Source organism: Plasmodium inui, assembly GCF_000524495.1.
Source record: "Plasmodium inui San Antonio 1 unplaced genomic scaffold supercont1.8, whole genome shotgun sequence".
Taxonomy (NCBI): domain Eukaryota; phylum Apicomplexa; class Aconoidasida; order Haemosporida; family Plasmodiidae; genus Plasmodium; species Plasmodium inui.
This window is the reverse complement of record NW_008481842.1, coordinates 419,588-439,899: the sequence shown is the minus strand read 5'-3', so window position 1 is coordinate 439,899 and position 20,312 is coordinate 419,588. Positions and strand designations below refer to the sequence as shown.

Here is a 20,312-nt window from a genome sequence, read left to right as displayed (position 1 = left end):
AAAGCGTTTCAATAAAAATAATTCAACTTATTCAAAAGAAAGCACACATGGTACAAGCTTCCTCTTCTGTAATATTTAATTCTTTTTTTTTTGTCAAAATTTGTGGCCCATATAGATTCCAATCGTTTTGTTGTAAAGCATTTTTAAGCAGGTAAAAATTTGAGAAAAAGAACTTGAGCTCCTGTGCTGCTCGTGGGGGATAAAAACATCACAAGAGTAAAAAGGGAAAAACGGGAAAAAAAACGACTCCTCAAAATACTTCAAACGTGAGTAATAAGGTTTTTCTCAATGTTCCCCACGTGTTCTATGTTTCTTAAAATGTACATAATGACATGTGTACATGTATATATATATTTTTTTTTTTTTGTGCTTAAAGTGAACCATTCCGGGAGATCGAAAATAGTCAACAGAAGGGAAAAAATTGTCACATTTGGAAAAAATTTCATCAATTATTCCAAATAAGCCTTTTAATTTTTTTCTTTTTCACTCTTTGGCATTCTTCTCTTTACAAGTTTTTTTTTAACACACATTTATAAGCACATACGTGTAAGTCTCCCATTTTTTACAAAAAAAATGGGGAACTTTTTAATTTTTCCGGAGAACAAATCACACAACTGTTGCCTCGCGGCTCTATAGCAACCCATGCTTTTTGTTTTTTCACATGAAAATTCAAGTGCCGAGGGAGAATTGGAATAAGGTGCATAAGAAGCGGAAAAAAGTAAAAAACAGTCGCAAAAGCGTCTCAAACGAGTCCAAAAAGCGTAGCAAACGAGTAGCAAACGAGTCGTAAACAAGCCGAAAACGAGTTGCAGAACTGTGAGAGTGCCTAGAAGTTGTAAATTTTGTAAAATTCCCAAAAAATGGTCGAAAAAAAAAGGGCAAAAATATTAAAAAAAGAAAAAGCAGTGATCTAGAAATTGCGCAACTTTAAAACCTTTCAAACTTTTTTCACTTCGCTAAGTTGAGAACTTTCGAACTTCTTCAAGAAGGAAGGAAAAACAAGTTGCTTTGTGATGGGGCAAATTTTCCTTTTTGCGCAATTTTTCCGCTAAAATGGCGGATTTAAGTGTAACCTTTTGGGTGTCATATTCTGGAAATTTGGGAAAAAAAAGGAAAAAGTTGACGAGAAGGTAGCGCAAAATTTACCCATAAGTTAAGCAAAAGTTACGCAAATTTTACCAAAAAGGTACGCAGAATTCACTATAATATAAGGGAACCTTTGGGACCATTTAGGGAAATTTTTTCCATTCACGATCTCCGTCGTTGCAACTGCTGTAGATCCAGCTGTGCAAAAATGTTTCCCATGCACCCTCCATTCGCAGCCAACGCGCACTCAACTTATCAATTTCTGCCATTCTTATCCGACGAAGTACATTCACTACTAATCGTCAATGCTTCTTTGAACATTTTTGTTCCCATTTCAATGCGACTAATCTAGTGAAGGCTTTGAATTGTTCATTCTGGAAAGAAGAAAAAAAAAAAAAAAGTAACTCTCACGAATGGGTCCCTGCGCAAAAAAGCAGGATTCAAAAAACATAACATGCAAAATGGTTGTTAAAAATTGAGTTTACCTCTCATTTATTTACTCTTAAAAAAAAAAAAGAAAAACATTTAATGGTATAACTCCCCGTTGGGGAAAAAATACAAATGATGTTTACACATCGCAACGTCATTTTTGAGCAAACTTTTCCTTACAAAATGGTCAGAAAGAATGGATAGTCCAAAATACTGCCCATTACAAAATTTAGGTTAGCGCAAAATATTCTGCGACATAGAATTTTACTGCCTTTAAAATGTTCCTAAAAACATTTTTTGATTTTTATAAAATGGCGAAATTTTTTAACACAAAAAAGTTCCACAAAAAGTTTTTTCTTTCCTTTTCACGAATTACTTATGTCAAATGGATGGACCCCCAATGGGGGGCAAAATAACCTCCTTTTTTTTTCTTCCATTGTTCCATGCCTTTTCCATTTCAATTTTCACCTGCACAAATCGAAACGTTCTACGGAAGGGGGAACAACAATAGCCAAATAAGAAAAGGTGTGTAAAAATACATACTAAAGTAACACACACACAGGGGTGGGCGTCTTCCACTCTGTCCTGACAAACAGGTAGCACATAAGTGTGCAACATTTCGTCCTATGTGCTAGGTATTTTCCTTATCCACAAATGTATACATATTGCTACACAGATCGAGGGGACTACACAACAGGGTGAGTAACAACTCCACCAACTCAGACTCGCGGCGGATTTCCACATCAGGACGTACGTCCAGGGGTACAACGACATTGCGAACATACGCAACTTATTATATGGCCTTTTCCCTTTATTTAACGTTTACCATGTATGAATTTGTCCTGCACCCTTTCCTCTATTTCGCGCCTTTGCAGTGCTGTTCACTAGGCTATTCGGTTACATGGACCATCCGTCCATTCCGTTGGCGCATCCAAATGGGTGTTCCCCACAGAATAAAGCAAAGAGGGGTATTCGCCCAAAATATGCCACCCCAATATGTACCTAGCTTAGCTTATTTTGTATACGTATGGGCAAACGTACATTTCCCTTTTTTTTACTTTCCCTTCAAAGGTCAAAATTTTGTGCGTTCCTTTTTTTAATACCCCATTTTTGCCTTCTGAAAAAAATAAATAGAACTCCCGAGTTATTTGTCGCTTAACATTTTATTTTTTATTGCAAACCAGCTAAGTGATAAGTTAATACCAAATTTGAAACACTGAATAAAGGAAAGATTAAGAGTAAAAAAAAAAAAAGAAAGAAAGGTAGCAAGAAAGCATGAATGAATGGTTATATTAGCGAAGAAGCAAGCACTACTACTTTTGCTCGTGAGGGGAAAGGAAATTATCAAAAGTAAAGCAGCCAGCTGATTTTTTTTTCTAAGCTGAAAGGGCACTTTTTTTTTTTTTTTTTTTTCCTTCTTTGAAAAATATTTCATTTTCCTGATTCGTTCGTAAGCTTATCTCTGCGTAGAGAAGTCACAAACGTGACGTATGCGAGAATTACATCCGCATGTTGGGTTATGTTCCTGTATGTAAATTCATGCGTTTACGCGATTGTGGTGCCATGCTACTGGTACATTTTTATTCGTTTTGTTAGCCAGGGTACTTTTTCCCATTTTTACGTGTAATGCCGATATTCCTTTATTTTTTTCTTCTCCTCATTTAATGTGATCATTTATATCAAAGAAACAGAAATCCTTCAAACAGAAGTAGCCAATTTTGCTGCTCTGCTGTGTTAACCCATCCGGAAGATACAGATAATTGGAACAAATATGATGAACCATACGTACTTATATTTTTGAGGCCCCGCACAAATGAGGGGGAACCTCAGGTGAAGAATCCCTTCAATACGATACAAAACAAAGGAAGGATTTTCCAGCTCGTATATTTTAAAATCCCCTCATCTTATCTGTATATTAATCCTGATATCTTCTTGAATGAGTAACAGAGGAATGCTTCTTCCCCCCTTTTTTTTTTTTTTTTCTCGTCACCCACAAATGTATACCATATAAGTATACACAGAATAGCAACAAAGGAAAAGAAATATATATACTTTTACGTACATGCACAGAATAGCTGCTACCGAAGGACATAATGCCTTGCAACATAAAGACATCGTCCTAGGGAACTTTTAATATGCGCACAAGGGAGGACGTATATACGTACATATGCACTTGCGCACATGCTTATACGCTTGTCCAGAAGAAGAGACAACCAATTTGTGACCCACCAGGTGGAGAGAGCATTTTCCTCAAAAGGGAATATACAAAGTGGGCTTATCCCCCCAAAGGAAGAACAGTCAAAAGGAAGAGGAAAAAAAAAAAAAAAAAACTTGGGAACCGCTTTTCCCATGCTTGTACCGCTTACCCAGATTGGCACAGTTATCCCCTCTCATGTATACTCAACGCATAAACGCCCCACTTTGCTCTTTCCCCCCGTACTCACACACAGAATCCCGTTGACATATAGCACACATGCTAATGTCATTTCTCATGTTCCCATGATTTTATTTCGTTAAATTATGATCGGTCGGATGGTAAAATTGGAAAAAGGGACATCTACATATACACATTCACCGGAGTATGTCCATACAGGTCCATTCGTAGGGGCGAATTTTCCCGAAGGTGTAACAAAAAGCGCAACGTAGTATAAGGAACTTTTGGAGAGGACAGCATACGGAGGACAAAGGCGTGGAACTAACCGAAAGAGAAGCTGCTAATAGGTTGTCTGATCCGTGAGTTGGTGAGTCATAACATTGATTAAGCGGCAGGCGATTAAGTAAAAGGAGACTATCGGGAGAGCCTCCACCCCGTCGCGACGAGCAAAATGATAGGGAACAAAGAAGATGCGTACGAATGTTTCAACCTGGCTAACCGATACCTGAAGGCGGGGAATTACAGCCAGGCGAAGAACTTCTTTCTCAAATCCAAGCGCATGTTCCCCGATATTGACATTAGTGAGCAAGTGAAAATATGCGAAGAGGAATTAAGGAAGAGGGAAAACGCCTCAGCACAGAGCAATGCAAACCACGCCAATGGAAACAGCCATAACAGCAGCAACAACAGTGGTAATTGCAACGGCACAACGTACCGACCCAATCATAACAACTTGCATGAACGCCATCATAGGGAAAAGGATGACGGCATAGAAAAAATATTGAGGACAAACAATTATTACGAAATTTTGGGCATTCCAAAAAACAGTAATGATGAAGCGATTAGAGGTGCATATAAAAAACTGGCAAAGTTATATCACCCGGATAAGAACAAAGAAAAAGGAGCGGAAGAGGCTTTCAAAAGAGTTTCGATTGCCTTTCAACATTTAATAAATAAAGAAAAAAGACATGAATATGACAACAATTCAGAAACGGATCATTCACACCATCATCCAACGTATAGAACCACGCATTATTATTATAATGATGATATGTTTACGCCTGAAGATATTTTTCGTAATTTTTTTGGCATCAATTTTGCCACGTGTAATAATAGGACCTTCAGGACCAATACCAACAACAACAGGGCCTATGCAAATAGTAACAATAGTGCCAGTGCCAATAGCCAACGGACTTATTCCTTCGTTCAAATCGCTATATTTTTAATGATGTTTGTTATTTTTTTCTTATCAAGTCATTTCGAGCAGCCCAAGGTAAAAGCCCATTTCGCCCATTTCACCCATTTTTTATCGCGCTCCTCTGTTCTGTACTCTACGAAAAGAAAAGCCCAAACGAAAGTGAAAAAAAAAAAATTATGAACAGGTCAGCTAATTTTAACATTTTACCATCATTTTATCGTGATTTTTTTTTTTTTTTTATTATTTCTTCCCGTGTAGGCTGTCTACTCGCTCAAAAAAACGGGCTATTTTGACACTCTAAATTACACTTCGTTGAACAAAATACGGTTTTACACAAAAAGGACATTTAATTATAATTACCCGAAGAATAGCCATCCGCGTTTTCAAGTAAGTTTTCCGCATTGTGGAGCGCTTCCGGATAGTCATTTCATTAGTTACACTGTGCGAACATTTTGTGTCTCCTCCCCACCGCCCCTATCGCAGATCGAGTACGAAGTTGAGTACAAATATTACGAGCATGAATGTCACGTGTTAACGAAGAAAATAAAAAATGATTACTACCGAGAAAAAAACCAATACCGTAATGCGATTTTTATATGCGCCTCTTTTTTTTTCGTTATTCCATATATAGTGAAAAGCGTTGTCATGGGTAGTCTAGTGCACTTTTTATATGTCCATATACGTCGGCCTACTCATACTATACACCTCTTTTGTGTGTCCTTCCACTGTGATAAAACAGTTTGGTTACCCTTTTTTATTTTATCTTTTTTTTTTTTTCATTTTTTATCAGAAAAGAAAATAAATTACAACGAAATTCCGGAAAGCTGTATGAAGTTGAAAACGCTAGAGGTAATTTCCTGCCCCAACTGTGTCGCGTGATTTAGAGGTGTCATGCGTACGGATGTACCTGTACGCCTGCCTACACGCGTACTATTCACTTCTGTCTATATGCGACTCATAGCAGCACGCGAACATTTATCCACGCCTTTTTTTTCCCATATCACAGGACCAATACAACAACTACATCATGAAGTTAAAAAGGCGCTAGCAGAAAATGCACACACGTGATGAATTCACCTTTTAAATTCAAGACACCCTGTTTGAATAAATAAAATAAAAATGATAAACAATTTCTCCCCTCTTTTGATTTTAACATTTCAGAATGCTAAACCCTTTCCTTCTTGTTTCAAATAACCCCCCCAACTCCTCTTTTGTGAAATAATATTTTAAAGCGACACAAAATTGTCCCTATTTAATTATAACACACCATGGTGTATAAGGACAACCCCATTCCCCTCGCCCTTCCGTGTTTCCCAGACTTATGCATTTCAGACGCAGTTGTTAATGGGCGCACACGAATGGTTTACCCCATAGGGTTTATGCCTTCCCAGGCACGTGTCTTTCGCGATCAGTAGTTCTACAATTTTTACGTTAGTACGTTATTACACCATTACGTTTTGCCTGCTGCTTCGCATTCCTTTCCCCCCCTGCCCATTCCACACATCTCACTTTTTTCGTTTATCTATTTGTAGTTTTAACCTTCCCCTTTTTTTTTAAAAAAATTCAATCTAATTAGATGAGTATGCTTAAAAATTGTATAGCCACATTCATATGCACAAGTATGTATTGTATGCATATACATATAAGTGTATAAATGTATAACTGCCCTCCCCCCGCCTCCTGCATACATATTTCTTCGTATGTATGCGTACATACGTGCGTACATCCAAAATGGGAATGGTTTAAGGTGCACATCGTAGACCATCCATCCATTTGTGTAACGCGCTTCCACCTTAGTGTGTGAAATATATTTATTTTATACCCCTCTCCCTCCTGTGCCTTCCGCGCATATAATTACATACCTTATCCATCTTTGTTGAAATTGTTGCATTTTTTCTGCACATAAGATGTGAAGCTCCTCTTCTTTCTTCTTCTCCTTTTCTCCTGTTTTTTTTAAATCGTTCATGTGGCGTAAGTTTTTTGCGCTTGTACTTTTTTTTTTTTTTTTAATTTTTTTCCTAGCCATTGGCAACATTTTCGTGTGTGCAAGCTCATGTACAGACAGCGCGCGCATAGTACATATAAATATGTTCATATATATTTGCGTACCTATGTATCTACTTATATATGTATTATATATACCCCTGCGCACGCATGAATGTACGGCGCTATGCCGCACCGTAATTTTTATAGTAATACACCATAATCAAAATATGAAGAATAATTAATTAGCACTTATTTTTAGGTAGACGTACACAACAAAGGGGTGTAGCGATAGGGCAAAGGATACGGACGCTGCGCACTTTGTAGTGGCCCTAGCTGTTGTGGTTGGTCGGTGCTCTTTCCGTCCTCGCTCCGTTATTTGTCCTATCCCCAGACGTTACACATCCCAACTTTTCTACTTTTACAGAGTTGATGTTTTTGCACCACGCATCGCGCCTGTATGTGTGTGCAGGTAGTTCGATATGTGTCTCCCCTAGATGGAGACTCCCATTGGGTGATCGCTCGACAAGCTAGTACCTCCAACACCGCTAACTCTGCTAAAGCTCTCTCCCCCCGGCGCCTTGCGTGCTGTACGTATTTATTGCTCTATGCTGTCGGACGTATGGGACGAGTACTCATCATTGCTGTTGTGGTACATTTTGTCCGTCTCGTACAATTCCTTCTCTTCTTTTTTTATTATGTCTTTGATGTACTCATAACCAAATTCTTCGTGATTATTGGACGACCAAAGTGTCATATGGTTTGGATTCTCTCTATCAACGTTTATGTTTTTTCCCCCTCCGGGGAAATTCCTACTCTCTTCCGCCTTTCCCATTTCGTTACGGATAAAAGCGCCATTCTCAGCGGCACCATTTATTTTTTTCTTATTTTTGTTCTTGGATATGACTTCCTTTATCTTACTGCTATACGCATTGTTTTCGTTCCTCGCTGATTTGACGTAGTAGATTTTCTCGCTTCGCTCGTCCCCCTTTTTTTTTTTTTTCTTTTTGTTACTCGATTTATTCGTCGAGTCATGCGTATAATTGGCGAAATTTAAATAAATTACTATTTCGTACATACACACCAATATAGCGTTAAAGAAGTTAGCGTTTAGGCCTTTTAATATCACGCTTTTTTTTTTGTCTTTGCCCTTCACTTTGCTGAAAATGTGGATGCTTTTAACGTCGTACATAAAATAGGCATTCTCCAGATCGTAGAAGCTGCATGTTGATGCACAAAAAAGAGGGATTGCATGTAGGTTCAACCGCTTGAGAAATACAGAACGAGAGCGTACGTGCATTCGCCCGTGCAGAGGGATACCGAGGGGTATGAACACATTCTTGCATTTTTAGAAATACGACCCCCTTTGGTATGCGATATTTACCTGAACGTTCGTAGCACATTGGGGGTAACTCCCTTTACAGCGGCCTGGTACGTGTGAGAGTACACCGTTAAGAAGTTGTCTACAGGGGTGAATTAGCAAATGGAATTTGAGCATCATACCCGTCCTATAGACAGTTATACTATCCATGCAAAACTGGGTTCACCAAATGGAGCGAAATAGGTGAAAAGCAAAGATGCAGGCATACGTCCATTCTGTACATGCATAGGTATAGTTATTCAAAAGAATGCTATCACTTTTTATGATTACGTAGGAGTTGTACCTATATTTGTGCCATCTAAGACCATGTAATTCAGCTTTTTCTGTTTATAACTTTGGAAGATATTTTTAATGAGTAACCCATTGCAACCTGTCGAACAAGAAATGGGGGAAATTTTGAGTCATTTCTCTCACCGCGCAAAATTATTTAAATGGTGCATACAAGATATTTTAGAGTAGCACACAGGACGCAATGTCTCTATTTTGCTTAAACATACAAGCATTTATTTTTTACACTCTTGTTCATACCTTCTTTTCCTATATCCCAAGCTTTCTTATAGGATAAGTTTATCTTATCAATTTCGGGAACATTGTTTCCTAAGGGTTGCCACTGAATATTGGTTACTCTCCTGACACACGGGATGGATGCATAGTGTTACATATATACGGTGTTGCATTTGGAAGTGACTTAACCTTTTCTACGTGAGCAGAAGCTCGCGCGGGATCCATCCTTTTCTTGTATACAAACGAGCAGTTCTCTGAACACAAGAAATGTCGAATTATGTCGGGGCATTTGCCGAGGAGATTTAAAGGGAACTTACTTTGGTTTATCTTTGTCGGGGGGAACTCGTCCATATGCCTTAAGCGGGAAGTTCTCAGCGCTTTCGGGGGTACAAAGGGGGAGTGAATTAAGCAGGGTTGGTGGTTAATTTGGTACAGCATTTTTTGGCTGTTTCTTTGGCCTTTTTTTTTGGTTATTTTTTTGTCTGTTTTTTTGTCTGTTTTTTTGGTTATTTTTTTGGCTTTTTTTTTGGCTATTTTTTTGGCTATTTTTTTGGCTATTTTTTTGGCTGTTTTTTTTTTTTTTCCTAACCTGCTCATATTATTTATGTAGCTAACTGTGTAGCATTTTTTATACTTTTTCTCCTTTTTCAGCTTGAAATTATTACTTACGTAGGATAATATGGGGATGTTTTCTTCATCCGCGGAACACGAGTTGCCAAATCTCGAATTTTGACTTTCATTTGAATAGTGGAAATTGGATTCAGCAGAATTTTCCAAAAATTCGTACACATCTTTGTATGATTCCACGCTTGTGGCACAGTCATTATCTTGTACTAAAAAATAGGTCAAGGAGGACAACCGTGTTATTTTTGCACAAGAAGAATGGGGAAAAAAAAAAGGCAAATTAACGCCTCTTTGCACAAGCGTGTGGATGTATAGACGTACTCATATCGTTGTAGGACACAAAAACTTCATCCATGTTTTCGTCGATTAATCAGTCGACAGGTTGTTCTTTCATTCATCCATTAATGCGGGTAGCGACGGCCAACGAGAAAGAGGAAGGAAGGAATCCGAACATGTAAGCGGCGTTAATAGGCACTTTCTGTATGCACGTATATGCACAAGCACCCGTTCATATACAACTGTAAGGACGCGACGCGGAGGGATTTTGAAAAGGTCACAGCTGCCTTGTTGCTCGTTGGCTCCTTCCCCTTTGTTACGTTAAGGGTGTCATTTTTTAAAAAGTTCCTTTTCGAGGGGTAAACGTTTTTATGAAAAAAAAAGTTAATTAGGTAAATGAATAGGTAACGAATAGGCTACGAATAGGTAACGCATATGCAACGAGTTTGCAACGAATGAGCAACCGAATGGGCAACGATTAAACAACGATTAAAAAAAAGGGGTCCATAAAAATAGGGAAACAAATAAAAACACTTGAGCGAAATGAAGAGGCGCACTTAAAACAAATTTACATAAAATTCTGATAATATAAACCAAACATGATTTGTTTTTTATTTTTAACTGCGCACAAACTATTCCTCCGCAATTCCCCATATGAAGTGGTATTCGATTTCTTTTCCGGTTAGCAATTTCATGCCGACAGGCAATGGTAAAAGCGAATACACGTTCAAATGGGTAAAAAAAGTATGCAGTTGGGGCGGTTTTCCGTTAGGGTTACCACCTTTTTCACCCACGTGTGCGCGGTTCACGTGGTGCTGTTCGCATACGGGGACACATACATGTACGTTGGGAAAGATGCATGTAAATATGTACACACATTGGTCTCCCATAATTTGTACTCAAAGAAGGAAAAAAAAAAAAAAGAAAAAAAATTCAACATTTTAACTTTTCTTTACAACTACCGCGGACGCGCATACACGTACGGCTGTACGCATAAGTACGCCCTCCGCGCGTGCGTCTAATGCTGAATGGGGCATTCTGCATGATGAGACCATTCCTGACAACACGTGTTTTTTTTATTTTATTTTATCTATTTTATTTTTTTTTTTTTGCAGTGCGGCAAAACATTTCCCTCTGCAGTACTTTCACTTCATGATGGTTCCATCTTGATAATTTAAAATTTCGTCATTGTCCGAAATTTGGTTTTTTCTAATATGGTCGATGGTAACATCAATTCTGTTTATAACATGTTTTATTATACATTCATTCTTCAAATTGTTTTCCGCGATAAGAGATATCTTGGTCACCAGTCTACGATGCTTCCTTCCCTTCAGCGTGTCTTTATACTCTTTACATATGGCTTTAATCCAGAAAAAAAAAGTGTTTAGAAAAAATCTATTCCTTGCTAGAGAATTTAAAAGAAGCTCTAATAATTTTATGGAATATTTTTTTCCCAAATTGACAACTGTATCTCTGATCAATTTCTTGCCCTTTACATTGACCAACATAATTATCTTATGGTATCTTCCTAGGGATATATTTAACTTTATCATGGATGATAAGGCTAAGAATGTGTCACTGGGGGTGATTACACTTTCGTCATCATTGTTTTTCCTCTCATCTTCGGAGTGGCTGTCGATATCGTTAAAGCAGTCCTCGGTCTTGTTCGCTCTGTTCCGGCTCGGCACGTCATCTGCCACGTCGCCCGTCACTTGGCGGGTCACTTGACACGTCACTTCGCGTGTCACTTCGCCGCCCATTTCGCCGCCTACTTCGCATGTCAATTCGTTTAATGGACTGTCTCCAACTTTAGGCTTCTTCACATTTTCCCGTTTTGTAAAATTTCCCTCTGCAATCTCCGCCCCTGGTCCATGTTCCTCGCTTTTCAATTTTCTTTTTTTCCTTTCCTCGCCCGCCTGTTGGGCGACATCATCGTTCAATCCGCTCCGTCCGTTTACTCTTCCTGCTTCGGCCAATCCGTCCGTTTGCTCCTCCTCCACCCCGCCCTGTACAGTGTCGCTGCCCCCCAAGGATGGCGTCGAACTACACGACCCGTGCGTCCCGCTATTTTCGCGCGTCGTGTTGGACAAACTTCCGTCATTTCTTGACACATTCGTGGTGACCTCGAATTCGTCAGTCCCCTGTGTGTTTCCCGTTTCGGCGCGTTCCTCGCTCCGTTTGAGATGATCCGTTTCATGGCTGCTTCCATCGGAGGGTTCTTCCTCGGGGGCGGACGTGTCGTCATGAGGGTCGGCCTGCAGGTCGTCCAGTATACTACCATGCAAGTCGCCGTGGGCATCGTTAGGGGCACAACTTTTTGGAGCGTTCTTACTTGCTTCATCGCGGACCATTTGTCTTAATTTGGTTTTTCCCCCGGGCAGGGGCATGTTGAGTTTCACCGCGTCATCCCCCGTGCCATTAGTCACATGGCCCTGCTCCTCCGTTACGTCACACTCGCTGTAATCCGATGTGTCCTCATCGCAACTGTCCGTTTTGTCACTGTCGTCATTCCACGTGATGTCGCTGTCAATATAGGAGTCGCTATCAGAGTAGCAAGAAAATTTCGATTCACTCAAAATTTTGTTAACCAAATTTTTTTTCACCTCACTATCGTCTACATCTTTAATGGCCACAATCTTCTCATTCGAGTTCATCACCTTCAGCAGCACAGGATCTGCCGCATCCGCCGCATCTACAGCATCTGCACAATCTGCATCCTCTTCTGGGAGGGTTAAGAAATCATGACGAATCTGTATCGTATAAACGACAGCCGATTTTTCATTCATAAAAATTGTATCCATAAAAAAGTTACTATTTATGTAGGCGTATTTATTAACCATATGTTCCATGTATTTTGCAAAATTGGGGGAATTTTCTTTTTTCTTTTTTATGATATATTTCTGTTTCATTACTCTCTTGAGAAGATGATCAGATGTGTTGTATATTTGCGCTACTTTGAATGGTAACTGCATGTGTGCTAGCGGGCACTTGCTGACGTGTGCGAGGCCGAACTTAAAATGGGGGATGTTCAGGTGGTCGATGAGGTATATCAGCACTTTGCCACTCTCGCTGTATATCAGTAGGTACAGCTTCGTAAGGTATTCCTTTGTAGCGGATGTGCCGCTTGTTTCTTCTTCATGGGCTCCTTCTACCCCCCCACTTTGGCCTTCCCCTTTGGGTACTTCTTTGGAGTCTACAAAATCGTAGGGGGGTTCCCCATCGTGGGATTTTTCTCCCTCGTTGGCAGGACTGACATGTCTCACTTCTTCACCTCGCCCGTTGGAGGTACCAAGATGTCTCCCTTCTGGTGCGGACTCCTCCCCAAAGTTGCAATCCCTCGAATGGTGCCTGACTTTGAAAAAAAAAACCCCTTTTATGGACTCATCATTTAGCATCCTTATATCGAGCTTGGTAAGGCACTTTTGTTTATTCTTCACTTTCCCCTTTACCAATTTGTACACAGTGACATCCTTACATGAGTAACTACAGACGTGTATGACCTCTTTGTATTCATTCCTCCCCTGCAGGTGTTCATTTCGGTGCGAATGGTATACATGCTCCTCCTGTCGGCATTTTGCAGGGAGACTCATGTTCGTATTACACAGTTTCAATGTTTTGTCCTTCAGGCAAAGTAGCTTCAAAAAGTATATTCTACTTTTTGTACTCAAATATATCATGTTCTTCTTATGCGAGCAGAAATTCACCTTCACAGGAGGCTCCTTCAAATTTAGCATAATACTACATCTCCCATTAGTCCTCGCTTGAAATAGGGAACATTTATTCTTTTGTATAAATATGATGTTTTTTTTAAAATATACAAAATCGATTGGCTCGCAATCATTCAAATTTATTAATGTGTTTTTTTTTTTTTTCCCCCAATCGTAGAGAGAAAAGGTGTCATCTGAGAGCATCACCAAATCGGAGCTGTTATGTAGGTACCCTTTCAAGAATGCTTCAGACGACATGGAGCTGTTAATTTCATATTGCCTTGACTTATCGTTCTTTGACTTTAATTTGAACAATCGGACGCTGTATTTTCCACCCTTCTCATTACTATCCACGTGATTTATTAGCAGGTCGTTTCCCTCCATGTGTATGACATCTCCGTTGTAATCCCTCATCATTCTGTTGGAGGCATTTATTTTTTCCAAACTTGGGGCAAAAACTGCTGAAACGCTCTCTCTGCAACGTCGAAATTTTTTCTCCTCATAAAAGCGTTCCCCCTTTTTGGGACAAACTAACAGTGATGTTACTAATGTCGCGGACGTGTCTGTGGGGAGGAACGTGCACTGGGTGGTAATTCCCAGTGTGGCGACAAACCCTTTGTGCTCTCTTTGCCTCACCTATCGGGGAGTGACAGAGCAAATCTTCCTACCACAAATGGGGGGCATATCGATTTGGCTGCCAACTAGAACATGAATTATAAAAGTATGAAATTTTTCAAACCCATGCAAAATTGGAACATATGCATATGTAGCGATAACTTCATGGGCATATATGTCGCGTCGTTGAAGGGGCTCGCTTCTCCTCCTTTGCTGCTATCAGGGTGACGCACGGACGACTTTCCAAGACGATGCCTCCCCCCTTTGTTTACCTATGTAGTTCCTCCCCCGCTTCTACTCTTCACACCATATGTTTGCCTTCAGCGTTATGTACCTATCTGGGCTCGAAAGATGGTACAATATTCTGTACGCCTTCTCTGAACCGCTTCTGTGCCTCTGTGCTCTTCTATACGCCTCTCTACGTGGTATGCTCCTCCACAGTTTCGCTTCCCCCAATTGTTCAAGGGGCAACCCACAATTTTTAAAAATGCTCAAATTTTTGCTTTTTTCAAAGCCGAAAGGGGAAAAAAAGGGGGTAATGTTTTGAAACAAAAAAATTATTTCAATTTGGATGCTAGAACATACGCAAGTACAAATACAACGTAAATGTAAATAAAATACCATGCGCTTCTCCCGTTCTTTTTTTTTTTTTTTTTTACGTTTTCTTGGCTACATAAATGCAACGCGAAATGGTGTCAAAAAGGGATTTCCTCAAAAACACAAATGGCAGTTTTCCTCCTTTTTTCATGCAGCAGGAAAATTTGCCCTACATTTTAGGTATTATTTTTTTTTTTTTTTCCATAAAGCAACAGTGTGGTATCAAGCATACAAAATGGATTTTTTTTTTTTTCTCGGGGGTTGTATTTTTTTCCAAGCCAAAAAAGAGTATTCAACTTTAGTAGTAAATATATAAACAAACTGTTTCTGCGTAATGAGAAATATAGAGGTGGCAAAATACGGGTAGCGAGCCATGCGAAGCAAGAAAAGCGACTGCATGGCTGACTGGTCTATGTATCACATCGCATAAGATAATACGCACAACAGAAGGTATATTTCTTTACCCCTTCCACCAATCTGAGTCGTATAAATGGATATAAGGTAACACCTTTTTTTTTTTTTACGTGCTCTCACCACATTTTGACCCCCCCCTAAAATGTTTTTACTCAAAAAATGAACATTTGAAAATTCTGTTCATCCGTCACATGAACAGGCAAATACTTCTACAAGTATATATAGCCACTTTGCGAAAAGTTAAATTTTTTTTTTTTAATACATCTTCAACGCAAGGTCTGTGGAAAAAAGAAATATAAGCATGTTCCATCGGCTCGCAGGCCCATTTGACGAACGGAAAGCGTGAATAATGTAAACGAAAGAAGAAACTCTGGTGTCACTCACATTGTTCACGAAGCGTCAAAGAAAAATATATACACAAATGGGCATATTACAAGGGAGACAACACCCCTGGTGATAGAGAACCCCGCGTAGTTCGTTCCATTTCGACTGGTGTAAACGGCCAAACGGCTGAATTGAAAAAAGAAAGAGACAAATATTCCCCCACTGTTTATACAGCTCTGTGATGCTTATGTTATAATTGGAAGCTATACCCTTGTGAGAGTAATACCCTTCTAGGGCGAGGAACAATATGTAGTCAAAACAACAGAGAAAGTGGCTTTGTCCCTTTCGAATAAGTACAACTTAAGCTGTACGATTTGTTGCAATCGCGCAAAAGGGTTACCCAATAGGTCTAATTCCACCGTCCATGCGTTTTGTTGGATTATTTTTTTTTTTCCTTGCCGGAGGGAGGTCCTCACGTTCGTGCAAGGAGCTAAAAAAGAAGCCTTGACGAGAGAGACATAAAACCGGACTGCGCTCATAAAGGAAATTTCCTTGTAACGCTTCCCATGGGGATAATAGCTCTTTTACCACCCCATTTGAACAGCTCACAGGGTGACGCCAAAGAGGCAATTTCGGCTATGTACCTAGTTTTTTTCCAATTGTGCAATTTGTAACCCTGGTACATAATGCCTTATGTTTCCTTTTCCATTTTTTCCTTCGATTTGGGGCTGAATGGAATGTTTTTCTATGACGAATGAAAAAGGTGTGCTTCTTCCCTGTTGAAGTAGGCGAAATGTCTGTGTAGATGAGCGACACGCCAATTTGTATAGCCACACCGATGATTTGTCCTTATTATGTGCACAACACTCACGCAAGTCATTTTCAGTGGACCGATCATTTGGCAGAAGGAGGGAAAAAAAAGGGTAATGCAAAAGTATGGACACTGGACACTGTTTCTTGGGATGACCCCTTTTTCTTGTCATGCTTTCGGTGCGAACTCTTTGTGTGTACACCTCGGCTACCATATATTTTACGATAATAATGCATAATATTAACAGCAGGGGGAGGGAACAACTTCATTGAGAGGGAAAATCCACGGTGTGAGAGCAAATAAATGTCAAATAAACATGGCTGTGACGTTTTAATCCTCCTTTGAAATGGCTAAATGGATGAAATAGAATTTTGTTTTTTTTTTTTACCAAATTAATGTAGACAAAAATTATGGGAAGAGAAGGGATATTTCCCCCATTTTTTTTTTCTTCACCTTTTTGTAAAGGGCTCCTGCAACCATGCATCCAGGTGTGCAGCAAAGGCAACAGGCAGTAGTGTCTTAAAAATAGGCTAACGTGTGAGCAGCCATATTGAAAAGAAGCCAATGCGGACGGAATGACGTGGCTGTATTTGCGTACTTTTTACTGGAAGGAATAGCGTTTCAGAATTCAAAAAGATAAAGCAGAATGAAGCAAAAGAAACCATGGTTTGAAAAGACCGCGCGGGGGAAGAAACCAGCCCGTGTACATACATCCGCACGCGTGCGTATTGCATTTCCATGTGGGATAAGCCGTGTCTGCATTTGCGCGCCAGGCTGGTCCTGCAGAGTGCCAGCCCGCGGGCACGCACAGCTGGGGGTGTTAATATGTATAAATATATATACACTCACCCAAGCATATGTGTGCTCCCGGACAAGCAATACATTGCGCTGAGCGGCCAGCGCGGAAGGTGAAAAATAGCTTTACAGGCCAAAACGGGGGGCACATGCATATCGCGAATCTGCATATGTGGAAACGTACAAATGTACTTCGGTACATGTATGTGTCCTATATATATATCCAAGTAGCCAATTCTAAAAAAAAGACTAATATTTGCCTGAACGTTCATAAAAAAAAAAAAAAATACAGACACGAACGAAAAGAAAGGGAAGGAAGAAAAGAAAGGAAATAAATGAAGTAAGGAAATAAAGGAGGTAAGGAAATAAACTAAGGAAAAAAAGTCAAACTACTAAAAAAACACAAAAAAGGTAACAAAACTTAGCATAAATGTGAACGCACAATGTGGTAGATAAATTAATGACAAAGATGTGTACAACCAACCATAATAAATCATCTGTAACCCCAAAATGAAAAAAAAAAATATATATAGCTAAAAAGTTATGCGTTATTTTGAAGTGATTTACCACCCATAAGCTTTCTTAAAGGTAATCAAAAAAAAAAAAAAAAAAAATTATAAAAATCACACACATCCTACTCCCACAAAGGGGTAAAAAAAACAAAACAAAAATGATGGCCCGATGATGGCCAAATGATCGCTAAATGACTGCCAAAATGATCGTCAACAATGAATGCCAATGTGAATGCCAAAAAAAGTTGTTATACATGTCAAACTTGGCGAGATTTTTCTTTCATTTTTGCTAACTTAAAACGTTCGTGAAAAGTTTCACCCTCGTTTGGTTCGCTTTTCTTTTTTTTTCAATCCGTATAAAATTGTACATATTGCATATATGTTATAATGAACACCATTTGACATAACACAATTATGTACCTTTTTTGCTATCCGAAACGAAATAGCTTTTAATATGTATTTAATAGAAAAAATTTTAACAGTTTGGTGAACAACAACCACTTACTCGCGAAGCACAAATGCATATATTTTTTTTTCCCTTTCCTTTTGTACTACAAATTGGGGAAGACCTTGCGCGCGCATGATAGCGTACTTGGATGGCTGGTAAGTTTTTTATACTCGGAATTTTATTTTATTCTTAGTTCGCCGTTCTAGTTGAATGAAGCGTTTTTTCTAATCCGTATTGTGCTGTGGGTGTGTTCATTTGTGCGCCGTGTGCCTATAAGTAGGCTTCTACGCTTGTTCTACGGTTATTGACCTTACTAGTACGCCCATTTGTACGCTTCCCTTCGCGCTCATATACATACGTTCACTCGTTTACATTATACCTTGCTTTTTTTCCCCAAAAGTCGAAGGAAATCCGCATAGTATAACAATCGGGTGAAACATATTTGCGCCATTATATGTAATCACGAACATATACGCAATATATTTATACACGTGTATATTTTTACGAAACATGTACATGCTAATAATTCATTCACGTCGCGCAGTGTGTCCACCTGTATATATATAAATAATATATATACGTAATGTAAATATCCGTAATGTATCTGTAAATATATACGTAATATATACTATATAATATTTATCGCGTACAGTAACATGCCTGGTATTATACACATAAAAAATAATACGTACCTCGCTTATCTGCACTATATACCTAATGTTGACTAAGAAAAATTAAAGATAAATTTTGAATTCAAGAGGTATAAGAACGCCTGACTTAATGTAAGAAACAAACCACCAGAAGCGAAGCTTTTCCGAGGAAAAAAAAAATAAAATACAGAATAAGAAAGAAAAAAAAAGTAAAAAAAGAAAAAAAAAAATTATGTATATATATACATACATATACATTTATACATAAATTACTCATTATGCATTTATATATATAATTAATCGTATATATTATATATAATATATATCATTACAAACGAGAAACAAACAAAAATTAGTAATTAAGAAAGGAGGAACAAGATAATCCGAAGAAGAGTAAAAGGAAGAGCCAGAAAAAGAAGAGCAAGAAAAAAGGAACAGCCATAAAAAAGGAAGAGCAAGAAAAACAGAAGAACTCGTTTTAAATAATATACATATTCGAAAGTATGTTAACTTAAAACACGACTAAGGAACAAGTGTTACTTTTCTCATTTGGTAATCATTCATAGTGATGTATGCAGAATACCACATGGGTGTGATTTATAACGTGGAAAATGCGTACCCAGAAAAGAAAGAAAAAAATGAGTAGCCTGGCGAATGTTATGCAGTTCTTCGAGGAGCTCCTGATGTAACACACATCACCTGTAAAAGTGGCGCACAAAACAGTATAGCATATCCCATTGCCTACATAATCCATCGTGCATAATTTATGTGCACTGTTATGTTTGGGTACATGTACGTAAACATGGTAGCAAGTTATGTGTACTATATTACCGTGATGGTTTCTCGCTTTCTGTGGTGCCCACGTTGCACGCTGGGACAGCTTGTAGAGTTGCGAGCCCTACCTCCACAGCGTGTTCGTATGCACGTAGGCATGTGCGTATATGTGTGTTTTTGTCTTGCTTCTCAATGTACGTATTTGTGAGTGTAGGCATCAGCGTGTACACTCTTTTCTGTGCAGTGGATTTGCAACTCAACCGAGTGTTACACATCTCATCTGAACGGGTTATATACTCGTAAGGGAGCATGTGCCTTATGTATGTGTGTCCATGTGCTCCCTGTCCATTGTCCAACTTTGCCCCTCGTCTCTTGTGTGAATACCCGGCAAGTCCCGTCCTCGCTTCATCAGAGGCAGCATTATGCGGGGGCGAACATATTCCGTGGAGCCGTTGCGAAACAGTGCACGTATAAGTGTATACATATATGTATATGTATGTATATATATGCATACGCAGGTGCTCACATGCTCACGTACATCCTTATGTACATGCCTCTGTACATGCTTCCATACGAACGTACCTGCGTGTCCGCCCGAAAGGGTGTCACTTGGGGTTCGCCGCCGTGCTAGGTAGTTGGCGCAGATGTGCGCACCACACTGAGTTGAAGCGAATGCATTTACATGACAACAAATGTGTCCGAGCACGTCCATGCATAATTCCTTTCATATATCCCTCTCCCCCCCCCCTCTTGCGTGCATACGTATAAATATGCATTTACGCAGGGGTCACCAAAAAGTGAAGCTCGCTC

General features: G+C 39.2%; 3 protein-coding genes across 3 annotated transcripts; 1 reads left to right on the top strand and 2 right to left on the bottom strand.

Moving 5' to 3' along the window:
• Positions 1-4,340: 4,340 nt before the first annotated feature.
• On the top strand, positions 4,341-6,135 carry C922_02364 (DnaJ like subfamily B member 12; the record flags this gene model as incomplete). The annotated part of the gene is made up of 5 exons (XM_008817963.1): positions 4,341-5,162; positions 5,346-5,474; positions 5,571-5,667; positions 5,878-5,936; positions 6,094-6,135. The coding sequence occupies 5 exons, from the start codon at positions 4,341-4,343 to the stop codon at positions 6,133-6,135; spliced, it is 1,149 nt and encodes a 382-aa protein (XP_008816185.1).
• Positions 6,136-7,668: 1,533 nt separating this feature from the next.
• On the bottom strand, positions 7,669-9,934 carry C922_02363 (hypothetical protein; the record flags this gene model as incomplete). The annotated part of the gene is made up of 7 exons (XM_008817962.1): positions 7,669-8,290; positions 8,455-8,533; positions 8,735-8,821; positions 8,980-9,080; positions 9,273-9,332; positions 9,545-9,788; positions 9,901-9,934. 7 exons carry the CDS (start codon positions 9,932-9,934, stop codon positions 7,669-7,671), a joined length of 1,227 nt encoding a protein of 408 aa, XP_008816184.1.
• Positions 9,935-11,000: 1,066 nt separating this feature from the next.
• C922_02362 (hypothetical protein) lies at positions 11,001-13,979 on the bottom strand (the record flags this gene model as incomplete). Its single annotated transcript, XM_008817961.1, has 1 exon — positions 11,001-13,979. One exon carries the CDS (start codon positions 13,977-13,979, stop codon positions 11,001-11,003), a length of 2,979 nt encoding a protein of 992 aa, XP_008816183.1.
• Positions 13,980-20,312: the final 6,333 nt, after the last annotated feature.